We start from the raw sequence: 15,481 nt of genomic DNA on the forward strand, positions 1-15,481 counted from the left end.
ACATTAAGTTGAAAGTGAAATTGTGAACTCAAACTCTTGGAATCCTGTCACTGTTTAACCGGATTTGGCACCAGAGGAACTTTTACTTCAGCCTTTTCCACAGTGCTGCAGAACGACCGAATAAACCACCACCACTACTACTACTACTACAATTTTCGCCCACTTTATGGCCCAGTTAAACGTCTGCCCTCATTTGACCCACTTTTCGGAGCCGGCGTCAGATCTGCGTCTATTTCTGTCTCCTCAGAATTCCGCTTTAGTCCTGGTTCCTGCTACAAAGCCAGGAACAGGCAGGACTCTGTGTGTGTGTGTTTGTGAGAAACCCCGCCCCCTCACTGCAAGCCCCGCCCCCTCACTGCCAGCCCCCCTCTCCCAGCCAGCCCCCCCCCCCAGTACATTACATGTGCAGCGCGGGACCCGAGCGCTCACCAAAGCTCACGCTTACTTTTTGACTCATGAGATTTTTTATTAAGAAAGTTCATGGTAACGGAGGGAAAATTGTACAAACAAGTAGAAGGTGCAGGATTTTACATCATTTGTCACTTTTTTTCTTCTGAAAACTTTAATATTACTTCAAAATGAAAGAAACTATTTCTATAAAATATGTCAGTCCTTCCAAGAACATTTTTATCATTTAAAAAATTTTTTTTTTTTTTTAATCCTGTCCCTTCATCAACAGTTCAAAGATGGAATAACACAAGATATGATGAAATACAAACATTTATTTACATGATTTTCAGGTCTTTGAAATTTGGGAAATAATTTTTGTTCCATGTTTCATTCATGGTCTGTTTAAAACAGATGGAACTTTACAACCAAAAATGGAACAGAAAAAAGGTCAACAGTTTGATAAACTCGAGTACATATGTATCTGTTCAATACACTTTTATATCAGATGAATTCACTTGAAGTTTTGGTCTTGTTGTTTACTTCTGCTTGACCGAGACCATGTGTTAATATATTTAAAATATCGAGTTATCGATCGCTCCAGCTGTTGATTCGCCGAACAGAACAGAACAGAACAGAACTCTACACTGACATGGAGATGACGAAAAGTGGAACATTTCTCATTCCTAGATTTTTTTCAGACTCACTGTATTTTTCGGACTATTAGAGTATAAATCATACTTTTTGTGGTCAATATATTTAATAAAATAAGAGATCAGGAGCCGACATTTCCTGTGTAAAGTGAAGTTGTAGTAAAAACAACAGAAGAGAGAAGAACAGACTGTTAACGTCACATATTTCACAGTTGTTCTACCAAACTTTTGATAGTTGTTATTTGAACAGAGTAAAGGAGCACAAGTTTACAACATTTCAGCCTCTGTGTGTGTGATATTTACGCCCTCTCCCAGCCAGCCCCTCCCTCTCCCCAGCCAGCCCCTCCCTCTCCCAGCCCCCCCTCTCCCAGCCAGCCCCGCCCTCTCCCAGCCAGCCCCGCCCCCCCCAGTGCCAGTACATGTGCAGCGCGGGACCCGAGCGCTCACCAAAGCTCACACGCCCTCCTCTCCTCTGCAGCTCCCAGGCTTCGCTCCGGACTCTGCCCGCCCGCCCGCACGCCCCCCCTCTGAAGCCCGACGGACCGCGCCAGGTCAGTGTGCCAGTCTGCCACCCGTACCCCCCCCCCCACCCTTCCTCCTCGCTTTGGGACACTCTGAGAACCCCCCCCCGGCGTGCAGCAGCTCTAGTCCTGCTCGTCCTGGTGAGGAGTGTGTTTGCAGGGAGCTCCGGTGAGACTGGTTTGTTCACGTGGGTGTGTCGGGTTTGCATGCGTGCGTTTGTGTGTGTGTGTGTGTGTGTGTGTGTGTGCCCCTCCCTCGCTCACACACACACACACACACAGTTGATGTTTTGTGTTTTCGTGCGTTACTGTCTCTGTTGTAACGACGGGTCCGAGCAGAAAGACTTCGGTTTGACTTTTCCTTTCTCCATTCATTTGTTTATCTAAGCGGGGCACAGGGGGGGCATTGTGCGAAGAGTCGCGATGCCAACGGCGCCGTGTCCAGAGCCGCGCACGTGTTGGGAGAAAGAGAAAAGAGGGAGAGAAAGAGAAAAGGGAGAGAAAGAGGGAGGGGGGGGTTTTTTCGGTGACTCTGTTGTGGAGGCGACGGGACTGTCCTGAAACACGAGACGCTGAGCAAAAGTGAAAGTGGACGTCAGAGATTGGAGCATGTGCCAGTGACTCACCCGGCTGTGCCCACCTCCCCCTGTGTGTGTGTGTGTGTGTGTGTGTCCTGCTCCCATTGTGACTGTGTGCCCCTCCACCTGTGTGCCCTCGTCCTGTGCCCTGCTTCTGTTCCTCCTTGTTCCTTCCCCTGTGCCTCCTCTCCTCCTCTCTTCCTCCTCCTCCTGTGCCGCCCTCCTGTACCCTCCTCCTTCTTTTGTGCCCTCCTCCTCCTTTGCCCTGCTTCTGTCCTCCTCCTCCTTTGCCCTGCTTCTTGTTCCCTCCTCTTCTGTGCCCTCCTCCTATGCCGTGTCCCTCCTCTGTGCCCTGTGTCTCCTCTATCTCCTCTTCCCCCTGTGCCCTCCTCCTGTATGCCCTCCTCTTGTGCCCTTCTGTATCCTCCTGTACCCTCCTCCTATGCCCTGTGTCTTCCTCCTAATGTGTGTCCTCCTCCTGTGCCCACCTCTTCTGTGCCCCTCCTCCTCCTAATGTGCCATCCACTTCCTCTTGTACTCTCCTCCTGTGCCCTCCTCCTGTGCCCTCTTCATCCTATGCTCTCCTCCTGTGCCCTCCTCCTTCTCCTGTGCTGTCTTGTGCCCTCCTTCTAACATGCCCTGCTCCTGTGCCCTCCTCTTGTGCCCTGTGCCCTCTTCCTCGTAATGTGCCCTCCTCTGCCATCCTCCTGTGCTCTCCTCCTGTACCCTCCTCTTCCTTTACTCTACTCCTCCTAATGTGCCCTCCTGTTACCTCCTCCTCCTTCTAATGTGCCCTCCTCCTCCTCCTACTCCCCTCCTTCCTGTGCCCTTCCTGTGCCTCTTCCTGTGCCCCCTCCTCCTCCTCGTGACGTGCCCTCTTCTTCTTCTTCTTCTGCCCTCCTCAGATCGTCAGCATGGAGACCCCGAGCTCGAAGCGCGTCCGCAGCGCCGTGTCGCCGGCGAGGATCAGCCGCCTGCAGGAGAAGGAGGAGCTGTGTAACCTGAACGACCGTCTGGCCGTTTACATCGACAAAGTTCGCTCGCTGGAGGCGGAGAACACCAGCCTGCGTCTGCGCATCACCGAGTCCGAGTCCAGCGTCACCCGCGACCTGTCGGGCATCAAGGCGGCGTACGAGAGCGAGCTGGCCGACGCCCGCCAAACCCTGGACCAGGTCGCCAAGGAGCGCGCCCGCCTGCAGCTGGAGCTGGGCAAACTGCGGCAGGAGCACCAGGAGCTGAAGGCCAGGTCAGTCACGCCGTCCATAAACACGTCTCCTCGCGACCACAGGGTCCTCGGTGCAATTCCCAGACTCCACCGGCCTCTTCCTCTGAGGAGTTTTCATGTTCTGATTTGTTTGTGAAGTTCAAACCGTGAGTTTGGGTTTTTTACGGCTCTGCATAACTCAGACGCTTCAAAGCTCCGTAAACAGGTGTGAACGTTTGAGCTCAGAGGCACGAAAACAAGAAGGAATTTGAGTGGACACAGAGACTGCAGAAAAACTCAAATGTAAAATAGAAACACTTAAATCTATCACAACATGACTTAAAGGTAGAGAAATGATGTGTCCATGCAGCAAGATCATTTTACTTAACAAGTTTATCTTAAAATAAACGACCTGTAGACGAGAATGAAACATCAGAACGAGTGAGTAGAAAATAAAACTGAAAACAAGATGAACCTGATATAAGTTTTAAAATCTTGGTCAGATCAGATTTGCAGTGGGTGTGGTCTGGGGGGCGGGGCTTCTGTGTATTTGTTTATTTATTTTCTCTGAAGGCAGGGCCAGCAACTGTTCTTTCTGGATCCACTGAAATTTTTAAATTCCATTTCAAATATAGAAATATAAATTCATAAAATTTGATCTTTCATGGCGATAATTCATGTTTACAGTTCATTTACACAACTCCTGTCTCAGTAGGACAGGTGTGGGCGGGGGCGGGGCTTGTCTCAGGTGTGTGGGGCGGGGCTTGTCTCAGGTGTGGGCCGGGGGGGGGCTTGTCTCAGGTGTGGGCTTGTCAGGGGGGGGGCGGGGCTTGTCTCAGGTGTGGGCCGGGGGGGCGGGCTTGTCTCAGGTGTGTGGGGCGGGGCTTGTCAGGTGTGGGCGGGGGGCGGGGCTTGTCTCAGGTGTGGGCCGGGGGGCGGGGCTTGTCTCAGGTGTGGCCGGGGGCGGGGCTTGTCTCAGGTGTGGGGCCGGGGGGCGGGGCTTGTCTCAGGTGTTTGGGCCGGGGGGGCGGGGCTTGTCTCAGGTGTGTTCTGGGGGCAGGTGGGAGTCAAAATGGAGTTCACAACAAATGAGACAGATTAAACAGATTTTTAGGATGAAGTGAACATGTTTAAAATCACGACTCAAGGCAACAGACTCTGTTCACGCTCGCGTCACAAACTTCCTCTGGGCTCTGTTCAGGTGTAAGTTTGGCTTCCTGGGGTCATTTTGTCAGCGCAGGATCAGTGTCGAGTCTAAACTAAAGTTTCTACTCAAACACGAGTCCCAAACAGGTCTTGTTCTCTCAGCGTCCGACCAAAAGCACATGACACACTCAGAGGTCAGAGGTCACATCTCCCGACCGCCGCACAGACTCGTGAAGGCAGCACCGGTTACACAACGACAAGCTCCGCCCCCTCGCGGCTCAGAGCGACGTCCAGACCTGAAGTGTCCTGTGACCTTCACCTGAGACGAGCGGAGCAGCAGAGTCCAGAGTGAACGTGTCCACAGAAATGAGTTTAGATCAAATTAACACTTGTAGAGTTAAATGCAGATACACATGTGGGCGTCGACAGGAGGAGATTTTCTGATCTGGACAAGATTTAAAAACTTATATCAGGTTTTTCATCTTGTTTTTAGATTTATTCTCAACCCACTTTTTCACTGACAAAAGTTCAAAACTTTTTCATGACTTTTTCATTTCCCTAAAGTGAATTTTCCATGATTTTCCAGCAACTACATGTGTAGAACTGATCAGACTTTTAGGTCTAAATCTGAAATGTTTAAGTCTTTCCTCTCACTTTATGGTTTGGGATTATAGTTTTTGAACATTTTAAATCCCGTCAGTGCATTTACTGTCGTCTCTTTTAAACAAAAGACATCAGACGCAGAAATGATCAGAACAAACTCATGAAAACTGAACGGATCACTGGAGCCAAGGGAAAGAGAGACTAAGTTTTCCAAACCTTTCACTGAATTTACAATTTTCCAGGATTTCCATGACTGTAGAACCCCTTTTACTCCTTCTGAATTCGTTGGTTGGTCTTAAAAATGGTCACCGACAGTCAGAAAATCTTAAATTTAAGTAATAAATGTTTAAAAGAAGAAACTACAATCCATTTACCAGAGTTTTCCTGCAACACTTCACTTGTTTTTCGATCCAGTGACACAGATTTGCTTCTTTATCTCAAACTAAAACATCTATAAACTTATTCTGAACACTTAAGACGGTTTCATTCTCGTCTAGAAGTTGTTTATTTTAAGATAAAATAGTAAAATGATCTTGCTGCATGGACAGATAAGTCATTTTCTGGTAAAACTTTAGATTCAGGAGCACATATTAATATCTAGTTAATATTAAAATGCATAATAAGTGCTTAATTACATGTTTATTAGTGTTTATAAAGTATTTTCAATGTATTTTTGAAAGGTCTAACCCATTTTACTATTTTCTTTCCATAAAATAGTGGAGATTATAATAGATGTTTTTGTGCAGACACTTGTAAGTCTTAAAAAGCATGAATAAGTGTTTGATTCATGACAAATAATAGTTAAATAACAGCTAATTAACAAACCAATTACCACTTAGTTCGCTGTTAAAATGTGCTCCCTAAACTGAAGTCTTGAGTTTTGTCCGAGCGTTTTCACGGATCAGAGTCCAGACTTTGACTCCGGCTGCACTTTATGACGACTTTCTCATGTCGGAGTGTGGAGTTTGCGGTTACAGATTTACACAGATCATAAACGAGCCGATCCGAGCGCCTCTGGGCTTGTCTCGGCACGTGGCCTCAGACACGGAGACGGGTCCCTCCCTGTCCTCCGGCGGGGCGCTCTCCGGCTCTGTACGTTTGTGTTCACGTGATCCGACGTTCGTATTTACCGGGGACAGTCCCAAGTTTGAGTCATTCATTCATTTTAGAGTGGATTTTAAAATGTTGTTGTTTGTTTTTTAAAGCGTGTACATCTCAGACCTCACTGTTCCTGCTCTCCTTCGCGCTCTGAGGTTTTATCGTCCCAAAAACGAGATTCAAAAGCCGCGGTGACTCTGAGGTGACCGGCCATTTTCTGTGGTCGGTCCCAAACTTCGGAACACTTCTCCCTCACATTTAGACATTAAATTTGCATCGTGTCGTTCATATTTGTGATGTTTTGTTGAGAATCTGTGGTTTAAAAAATCCTGGAAATGCAGAGACTTTATCGATCTCGAGGGAAATTCAAGCTTCAGGAAAACAAACATTTCCACTGCACGTCTCAGCGACAAAAACCAAGGAATCAAAACGCTCGTTCAGACGTTTAATTGGTTCTGTTCTGTACATTTAAAGGTTGTATAGAGGATTTTTTTAAGGAAAGAGAAATCCAGCAACAGTCCTTTTTCAAATGTAGTGCATGCGTGACGCCACCTTCCTCCTCCACAGCCTCGAGAAATAATTTAGAGATCGACACCTCAGTTTTTAGACCCTTTGTCTGCTTCAGTCGCGCAGTCACTGAAAGGAATCTCCAAGAATCACCTCAGTTTGTCTTCGCTCCTTTTCTCCTTCTCTTCTTCTTTCAGCGACCTCAAAAACGGACTTTCTCTTGCGGCGAACTGGTCGTGGATTCTCGTCCGACATCGCAACAAACTTTATGCGAACTGCGAGAGCCACAATTAGAAAAAGCCTCTAAGAACTGCTGCATAGTTACCTTAGAAACGTAGGGAGTTTGATTGACAACCTAACAGCCAATAGAAAATGAGGCAGCCTCGTTTTCTATTGGCTGATGTTTTTCTGGCCTCAACACGTCCACAGTTGATAGATTTTCTTTCTTTTTTTTTTTTTTTTGGTCATTATAATTACAAAGCTGCTGCGTCTCTGTAATGGTATTTTAAACTTTCATTGACAATTTGAAACAAACAAAAAAATCCTCCATACAACCTTTAAAAGTGCATTATGTCACTTTTCTGGATGTGGGTGTGTCCTGCTCGTCGCCATGGTGATGTTTTGGTTTTGTTTTGTTGTTGTCGTCTCAGTCAGCGCTCGGAGCACCGGGGTAAAACGTGTGTGTAGAAAGTGTGTGCAGGAGTGTTCAGCTGACTGATCAGGGAGGAGATTTCTCCCTCGCATTTAGAGCGCCCCCTTCAGTCGATACGTTTAAGTCTCGTTTAAAAACACACTTTTACTCATCGGCTTTTAACACTGCGTGAGAATCGTGTCTTTTATGGAGTGTGTTTACGTGAACATCAGTGTCCCGGTCATTGCAGTGTTCAGGATTCTGTGTTTACATGTTCACTGAGAACCTGGGACCTCACATCCCTGTGATCAAATGGAGCATCCTGATTTCTTAACACAATCTTACAAATGTGCAAGCGTAAAATTATATATTTAATAAACCAGGAAAAATGCAAACCACCATGAGCTCCTTTAGCAGAAGAAGCTCAGGAGGTTCGAACCAGCGGTGAGGAGCTTCACTACGCAGATCAAACCCAAATATTCCAAACGCACTGAGGCAGATTCTCAATTAAAATCTTCTGCATAAATAAACTCAACTTTAACTTTAATAAACCATAAACACTGTAGAGGCTCATCAGCAGGTTTGATCAGATCATTCAGCTTTGAGCACATTTGTTTACATTTTACAGAAATTAAACTTAAAACCACATGACTCATTTACATAAACTAGAAGCTCTGAAAAAAACAACAACAAAACGTCTTTTTCCTTGTGTCGCTGATGTGGTTCAGTTTCTGTTGGACTAAAGGAAACGACACGACTGTTTGTCATGTTGGAGATGGTTCATGTGAAACTTTTCAGACGTGTGCAGGTTTAGCGCCGTCATTTCACTCATGTTGGTCACTTTATTGATTTTGGCTGTTGTGATGAAAAGACTGAAAGTGTTTGTCTTTTGGACACATGTGACTTCACTTTGTTGCAGTATTCAAGGATTCTGCGTTTATATGCCACAGTATCTGGTACTATCTGAATATACAGTGTGTGTGATTATTTATATATATATAATGTGTGTGTATATATATGTATATATATGTGTGTATATATATATGTGTGTATATATATTTATGTGGTAAAATACAGAAAAGCTGCTTAAAAACGACCAAAGCACAAAGAAAATGTGACTAAACTGACTCATGTTCATTGTGAATGAAACGAGCGCAGAACAATTCTCCTTAATTACAAACTCGTTTTACAATTTTATTATTACCAACCTCCAAAAACCAGGGATGAACCACTGTTTTATCCCACTTTATTATCCTCCTCCTCCAGCGGGGTACTCTCTCTGTGTGTGTGCTCAGGTCAGGTCAGTGCTCAGGTCAGTGCTCAGGTCAGTGCTCAGGTCAGTGCTCAGGTCAGTGCTCAGGTCAGTGCTCAGGTCAGTGCTCAGGTCAGTGCTCAGGTCAGTGCTCAGGTCAGTGCTCAGGTCAGTGCTCAGGTCAGTGCTCAGGTCCAGATGTTCTCTCTCTCTCTGCTCTCGGTGTCTCCCCCTCGCTCTGTTTGCCTTGTGGTTGTTGTTTTGTGTGTGGTTGCCATGGTGCCGTGTGTGTGTGGTTGCCATGGTTGCGCGCGCCTGTGTGTGTGTGTGTGTGTGTGTGCGCGGGTCATGTGACTCGGTGACTCAGGCCTGTGGTATGAGCTCTGCACACGGAGCAGGAAGAGACGCTGCAGGAAAAGCCCCGAGCTCCACCAGCTCCTGCAGGACTGTGCTCCCACGACAGGACAGGGTCGCACCTGTCGCACCTGTCGCACCTGTCGCACCTGTCGCACCTGCCCCCGTGTGAGTCCTGCGGGTTTAGCTCAGGACGAGGCTCAATACACAAAACAGATTTTTACATTTACACCAAAGACATTTAAACTTGGACAAACTTTTCTGATCCACAAGGAAATGATTTGGACACAGGAGTCACACTTCACAATAAAATATAATAACAAAAAATAAAATAAAAATATAAACAGTAATAAGGCCTGATTATGTAAATGTAAATGTACAAATCAAAATGAAACGGAAAGATAAGTCATAAAGAAACTCAGCTGTTTACAAGAAGGAAAACTGTACAAGATCAGATAAGAGAAACTTTATTTTGAAAAGGAAATTAATCTTTTCTCACTGTTCACAGCTTAAAAACACAATTACACACACACACACACACACACACACACACACACACACACACACAGGACAGTCAGACGTGTGGGAGTTTGGACACGGCTCATTCCTAGACGTCCCAGTTTTGTCCTTTGTCCCCGTCCCCACAGATTTATCCAAATCCACTCTGCAAAAGAAAAAAACTATGACTTAAACTTAGAACATTTTGCTTTATTTGTGGAGATTCAACTTGACAATTGGGGCGACAGTCGTAAAAAAAACTGTTGTCGTGATGGCACAGATTGGCAGCCTCGTTTTCAGGGCAGCTGTGGCTCCAACAGAAACAGAAGAGAGTTTGGAGTGAGTGAAGAATCTGTACAGAGTCTGAGAGGCAAGAAAAGTGCGATTATAAAACTGATGTATTATTATTTGTATTATTGTTTTTTTTTTCTCATTTTAAGTGGAGCCAGATGTATTTTCATATTTTAAATACAAAAAGTACAAAAGGATCATTTTATTCGTCAAGTGAAATTGACTCAAATCATGATAAAACTTTTTTTTAAATTCAGGTCGTTTTAACTTGACTAGATTTAGTTTTTTTACAGTGCAGTGAAATGTCCCAATTTATACAAGAAACGTCCCAGGTGTCAATATTTTTGACCAATTTGATCTAAACCAGGTCTAAACCAGGACTAAACCAGGTCTAAACCAGGTCTAAACCAGGTCTAAACCAGGTCTAAACCAGGTCTAAACCAGGTCTAAACCAGAACTAAACTAAGACTAAACTAGGACTAAATTACATCAGGACTAAACCAGGATTAAACCAGGATTAAACCAGGTCTAAACCAGGTCTAAACCAGGACTAAACCAGGACTAAACCAGGACTAAACCAGGACTAAACCAGGACTAAACCAGGACTAAACTAGGTCTAAACCAGGACTGAACCAGGACTAAACCAGAACTAAACCAGGACTAAACCAGGACTAAACAAAGACTTATCCAGGAGTAAACTAAAACTAAACTAGGTCTAAACCAGGTCTAAAAAAGGTCTAGACTAGGACTAAACCAGGACTACACCAGGTCTAAACCAAGATTAAACCAAGATTAAACCAGGTCTAAACCAGGACTAAACCAGGACTACATCAGGACTACATCAGGTCTAAACCAGGACTAAACTAGGACTACATTGGGACTAAACCGGGACTAAAATAAGACTAAACTAGGGCTAAATTACATCAAGACTAAACCAGAACTTAAACCAAGACTACATCAAGACTAAACCAGGACTAAACCAGGACTAAACCAGGACTAAACCAGGACTAAACCAGGACTAAACCAGGACTAAACCAGGAGTAAACTAGGTCTAAACCAGGACTAAACCAGGACTACATCAGGTCTAAAGCAAGATTAAACTAGGGCTACATTGGGACTAAACCAGAACTAAATTAAGACTACATCAAGACTAAACCAGGACTAAACCAGGTCTGTCCCAGTTTTTGTCTAGTCTCTCCAACCGTAAACAGGAGCATAAATTCTCGTTTGTTTTGCAGTAAAACACAAATCCGTGTTTGTGAACGAACATAAAACAAAACCAAACTGCAGCGTCAGAAGTTCCTCAGATCATCACGAGATCCACAAAGTTCCACGGTTTAATTTTATTTATACCAAACATCCAGACCCGGGTGTGTCCCAGTTTAGAAGTCTGGTCACTCGAGTCGTTCGTTTTATTTATGAAGTGTTTGAATATTTACAGAAAAGGAAAATACGTTAAATAAATCTAAATATGTTTAATGTTTTAGACTCTGATTCCTCGGACTCTTCGCTCTTTTCTTTGTGGATTTAAACTCTGGTGATTAAAGTAAAGATTGACGACTTCTGTGACAGATTAAAATAGAAAACATGTTCAGAGTTATTTTAAATTCTTCTGTTACGTCCACACGAGCAGCGCAGAAAAACTCAGGCCTAAATGTAAAATACAAACACTTGAATCTAACAGAAAATCAGTTAAAAGTAGAAACTAAACTAAAACTAAACCAGGACTAAACTGAGATTAAACCAGGTCTAAACCAGGTCTAAACCAGGTCTAAACCAGGACTTAACCAGGTCTAAACCAGGACTTAATCAGGTCTAAACCAGGACTTAACCAGGACTTAACCAGGTCTAAACCAGGTCTAAACCAGGTCTAAACCAGGACTTAAACCAGGTCTAAACCAGGACTAAACCAGGACTTAACCAGGTCTAAACCAGGACTAGACTTAACCAGGAGTAAAACCAGGTCTAAACCAGGTCTAAACCAAGACTAGACTTTACCAGGACTAAACCAGGACTAAACCAGGTCTAAATCAGGTCTAAATCTGGACTAAACCAGGATTTAACCAGGTCTAAACCAGGACTAGACTTAACCAGGAGTAAAACCTGGACTAAACCTGGACTAAACCTGGACTAAACCAGGTCTAAACCACTTCTAAACCAGGTCTAAACCAGGACTAGACTTTACCAGGACTAAACCAGGACTAAACCAGGTCTAAACCAAGACTAAACCAGGTCTAAACCAGGTCTAAACCAGGACTAAACCAGGACTAAACCAGGTCTAAACCAGGACTAAACCAGGACTGAACCAGGACTGAACCTGGACTAAACTGGGTCTAAACCAGGTCTAACCCAGATCTAAACCAGGTCTAAATCAGGTCTAAACCAAGACTAGACTTGACTAGGACTAGGACTGGACCAGGACTGAACCAGGACTGAACCAGGACTGAACCAGGACTGAACCAGGACTGAACCAGGACTGAACCAGGACTACATCAGGATCAACAAATGAGGATTTATTTAAAGAAAACAGATAATAAAAATGAAGATGAAAAACCTGATATAAATTTTTTTTTTAAAATCTTTGTCAGATCAGAGGAATTTGCATCGTGTCGTTCATATTTTTGATGTTTCGTTGAGAATCTGCAGTGTAAAAAATCCTGGAAATGCAGAGACTTTATCGAACTCGAGGGAAATTCAAGCTTCAGGAAAACAAACATTTGCTGCGACGTTTCCACTGCGAGTCTCAGCCACAAAAACATTTCATTGGTTCTGTTCTTTACATTCAAAAGTGCATTATGTCACTTTTCTGGCTGTGGGTGTGTCCTGCTCGTCGCCATGGTGATGTTTTTGTTTTGTTCTTATCGTCTCCGTCAGCGCTCGGAGCATCGGGCTTAAACGTGTGTGTAGGAGTGTGTGCAGGAGTGTGTGCAGGAGAGTGTGCAGGAGTGTGTGCAGGAGAGTTCAGCGGCTGATCTGTGAGGAGCTATAAAAAGACTTTACGCAGAAACTGGAGTGTGGGAAGTTTGTCTTTTGTTCCTGGAATTCCACAAAGGTTTTGATAAGAGACGCCAGATCTGTGGAAAGGCGAGCCCACTCACCTTAAGAACACGACTATTTTAGCAACAAGTTTGAATTTAAAAAAGGCTCGAGATGCTGTGGAACATTCTGGACAAAAAAAAAAAAAATGCTCGTCTTCAGCGGGTCACAGGTGGCTCCATAAACCGGGTCCCCACATACGGCTCCATGTCCCCACATGTGGCTCCGGGTCCCCACATACGGCTCCGGGTCCCCACATACGGCTCCATGTCCCCACATACGGCTCCATGTCCCCACATACGGCAGTCCCCACATGCTCCAGGTCCACATACGGCTCCAGGTCCCCACATACGGCTCCAAGTCCCCACATACAACTCAGGTCCCACGGCTCCAGTCCCCACATACGGCTCCAGGTCCCCACATACGGCTCCAGGTCCCCACATACGGCTCCAGGTCCCACATACGGCTCCAGGTCCCCACATACGGCTCCAGGTCCCCACATACGGCTCCAGGTCCCCACATACGGCTCCAGGTCCCCACATATGAGGCTCCAGGTCCCCACATACAACTCGAGGTCCCCACATACGGTTCCAGGTCACCACATACAACTCCAGGTCCCCACATACGGCTCCAGGTCCACACATGCGGCTCCAGGTCCCCACATATGCGGCTCCAGGTCCCCACATATGCGGCTCCCAGGTCCCCACATATGCGGCTCCAGGTCCCCACATATGCGGCTCCAGGGTCCCCACATATGCGGCTCCGGGTCCCCACATATGCGGCTCCAGGTCCCCACATATGATGCTCCAGGTCCCCATCTGTGGCTCCTTCACTGTGGACTAAGACTGAACCCTGATCCAGGAGCTGAGACAAAGAAATCAGAAATACTGTTCCTCAGGTCTGTGCAAAAACATTAAAATATCGACCGTATCGTTTAATGCAGTGGGCCCCAAACTGTTTTGCGCCAGGGAGCAGTTTAAGGTCCAGCAGTATGTTTGTGGACCGGCGGCTCGAACAAAAAACTGAAATTGATTGATCAGTACAGTACGGATAAAATGTGCTGCTGTATCGATATATCACCTAAAGTATTTTTTGTTGTATTTTACTAAATGATTGTGTTACAGCTACGGTTTTGTTGCTTGTTTAGGGCGACTCACACCAGGACTTTAGAACCATGTTGATCGCTGTGGTTTTATGCTCCACACTCACACCTGCAGAACCGAACCACAGTCGATGATGTTATCACACGACGCTGTTTGCTAAATCATTCGCTCTGCTCCACATGTAAACAGAGAAAATAAGTCCAGCGGCACAAATACGTTTTAAACAGTGAGACAGACGTGAGTTGTGTTATGATCCTCGCTCCTCTGAGTTTTTGGCAGCTGAACTTCTGTCACTGTCCTTATTAAAGGTCAGAACGGAGTCACTGCGTTTGTTTTGGAGCCGAGTTTATTCACGGTTTTCCTCGTATGAGTGACATCAGCGCTCACACACACACGGCTCGTAAAGTCGTGTGTGTGTGTGTGTGTGTGTACATGAGCTCTGTGTCGTGTTTTCGGCCCACCTCCTCCGACCGAGCCCCCCCCCACGGCTCACGCTCACTCTGGACAAACGTATCGCGCTTTAGGGACGATCCGGGCTTGGGTACGATTCTAAAGTCCTGGTGCAGGAGTCTCCGACCTGCAGCTCTCCACCCACTTCCAAGTCGCTCGCCGAGAGATCTCTAGATTATATTATTGTGCTGAATAAGTCATATTTTATTGATTAAATGCCTATTTTAATGCGTAACTTTGTGCACTAATAAAAGGATAATAGTTTATGTTTTATAGACATCGAACTGTTTCCTATCTGAGGCTCTTATATTTACTCAATTTCTGGTGACCGCTAAAACTAGTTGCTCTTTGGCATTTTTGTTTTTGGCCTTTTTTATTTTGTGAAAGTAGCTCAGTTGAGGAAAAAGGTTTGGAGACTCCTGTCCTAAGAGGAAGGAAACTCTTTTATGCGACACATTTGACATTTTCTCTGTTCTGGGGATTAAAATGTTTGCGTTTCAGATGAACTTTGCACAAGAACAGGTTTAACGACGACTTTTAGTGTCACAGCCACGATTTTAGTTATATTATCAAATAGATTATCGATTTTATCACAGCGCACTGTATCGAGGTAAGTATCGTATCAGCAACTTCTGAACGATACCAGTCCTACTCTTCACTTCTTTGTGCATTTGTAGAACCGCCTTTTGATAAACGTGGAGATTGTTCTGATTTTCTCTTTGCTTAAATGTGGTGACACTAAACCAAATATTCTGGAATTGTTTATCTCTGTTCAAAGGCTGCAGCTCTGGAACAATTGTGCAGAAACCACCAGCCTCTTCCACTTTAAAAAGAAGTTTAAATGTTTAACTCTGGGCAGGTACATGGATTACGAAGCTTAGTTTGTGCTGTCGTTCTTTGCCGCGCTGTTACTCACTTGTTTGTTTCCTCTCGCTGTATTTTTACGAACGAACTGGTTTCAAGATGACGCTCTGACAAAGGAATAAAGGATGGGCATAACGAGCTAATAAACGGACAATGGTTTATGTTTCAAAGGCACCAAACTGAGCTCAAACTGTGGCTCTTCTATTTACTACATTTTTTTTGCAACCACTAAAATAATTATCTTTCTGGTATTTTTGTCGTTTCAAATATTGGTGCCCCCCAGGGTTGCGTTTTGTCTCCGCTGC

The 15,481-nt window shown here is 45.1% G+C and overlaps 1 protein-coding gene across 1 annotated transcript in view; it reads left to right on the plus strand.

Moving 5' to 3' along the window:
• LOC129411829 (lamin-A-like) overlaps positions 1–15,481 on the plus strand; it is a 49,085-nt gene that overhangs the window by 10,595 nt on the left and 23,009 nt on the right. The window contains exons 2-3 of the mRNA XM_055163935.1: positions 1,519–1,591; positions 3,045–3,385. Coding sequence (XP_055019910.1) covers positions 3,054–3,385 — 332 coding nt within the window. The 5' untranslated portion in view covers positions 1,519–1,591; positions 3,045–3,053. The remainder of the gene's footprint in view (positions 1–1,518; positions 1,592–3,044; positions 3,386–15,481) is intronic.

This window comes from Boleophthalmus pectinirostris, unplaced genomic scaffold, assembly GCF_026225935.1.
Source record: "Boleophthalmus pectinirostris isolate CB_2022bp ecotype Guang Dong unplaced genomic scaffold, ASM2622593v1 HiC_scaffold_6, whole genome shotgun sequence".
Classification (NCBI taxonomy): Eukaryota; Metazoa; Chordata; class Actinopteri; order Gobiiformes; family Gobiidae; genus Boleophthalmus; species Boleophthalmus pectinirostris.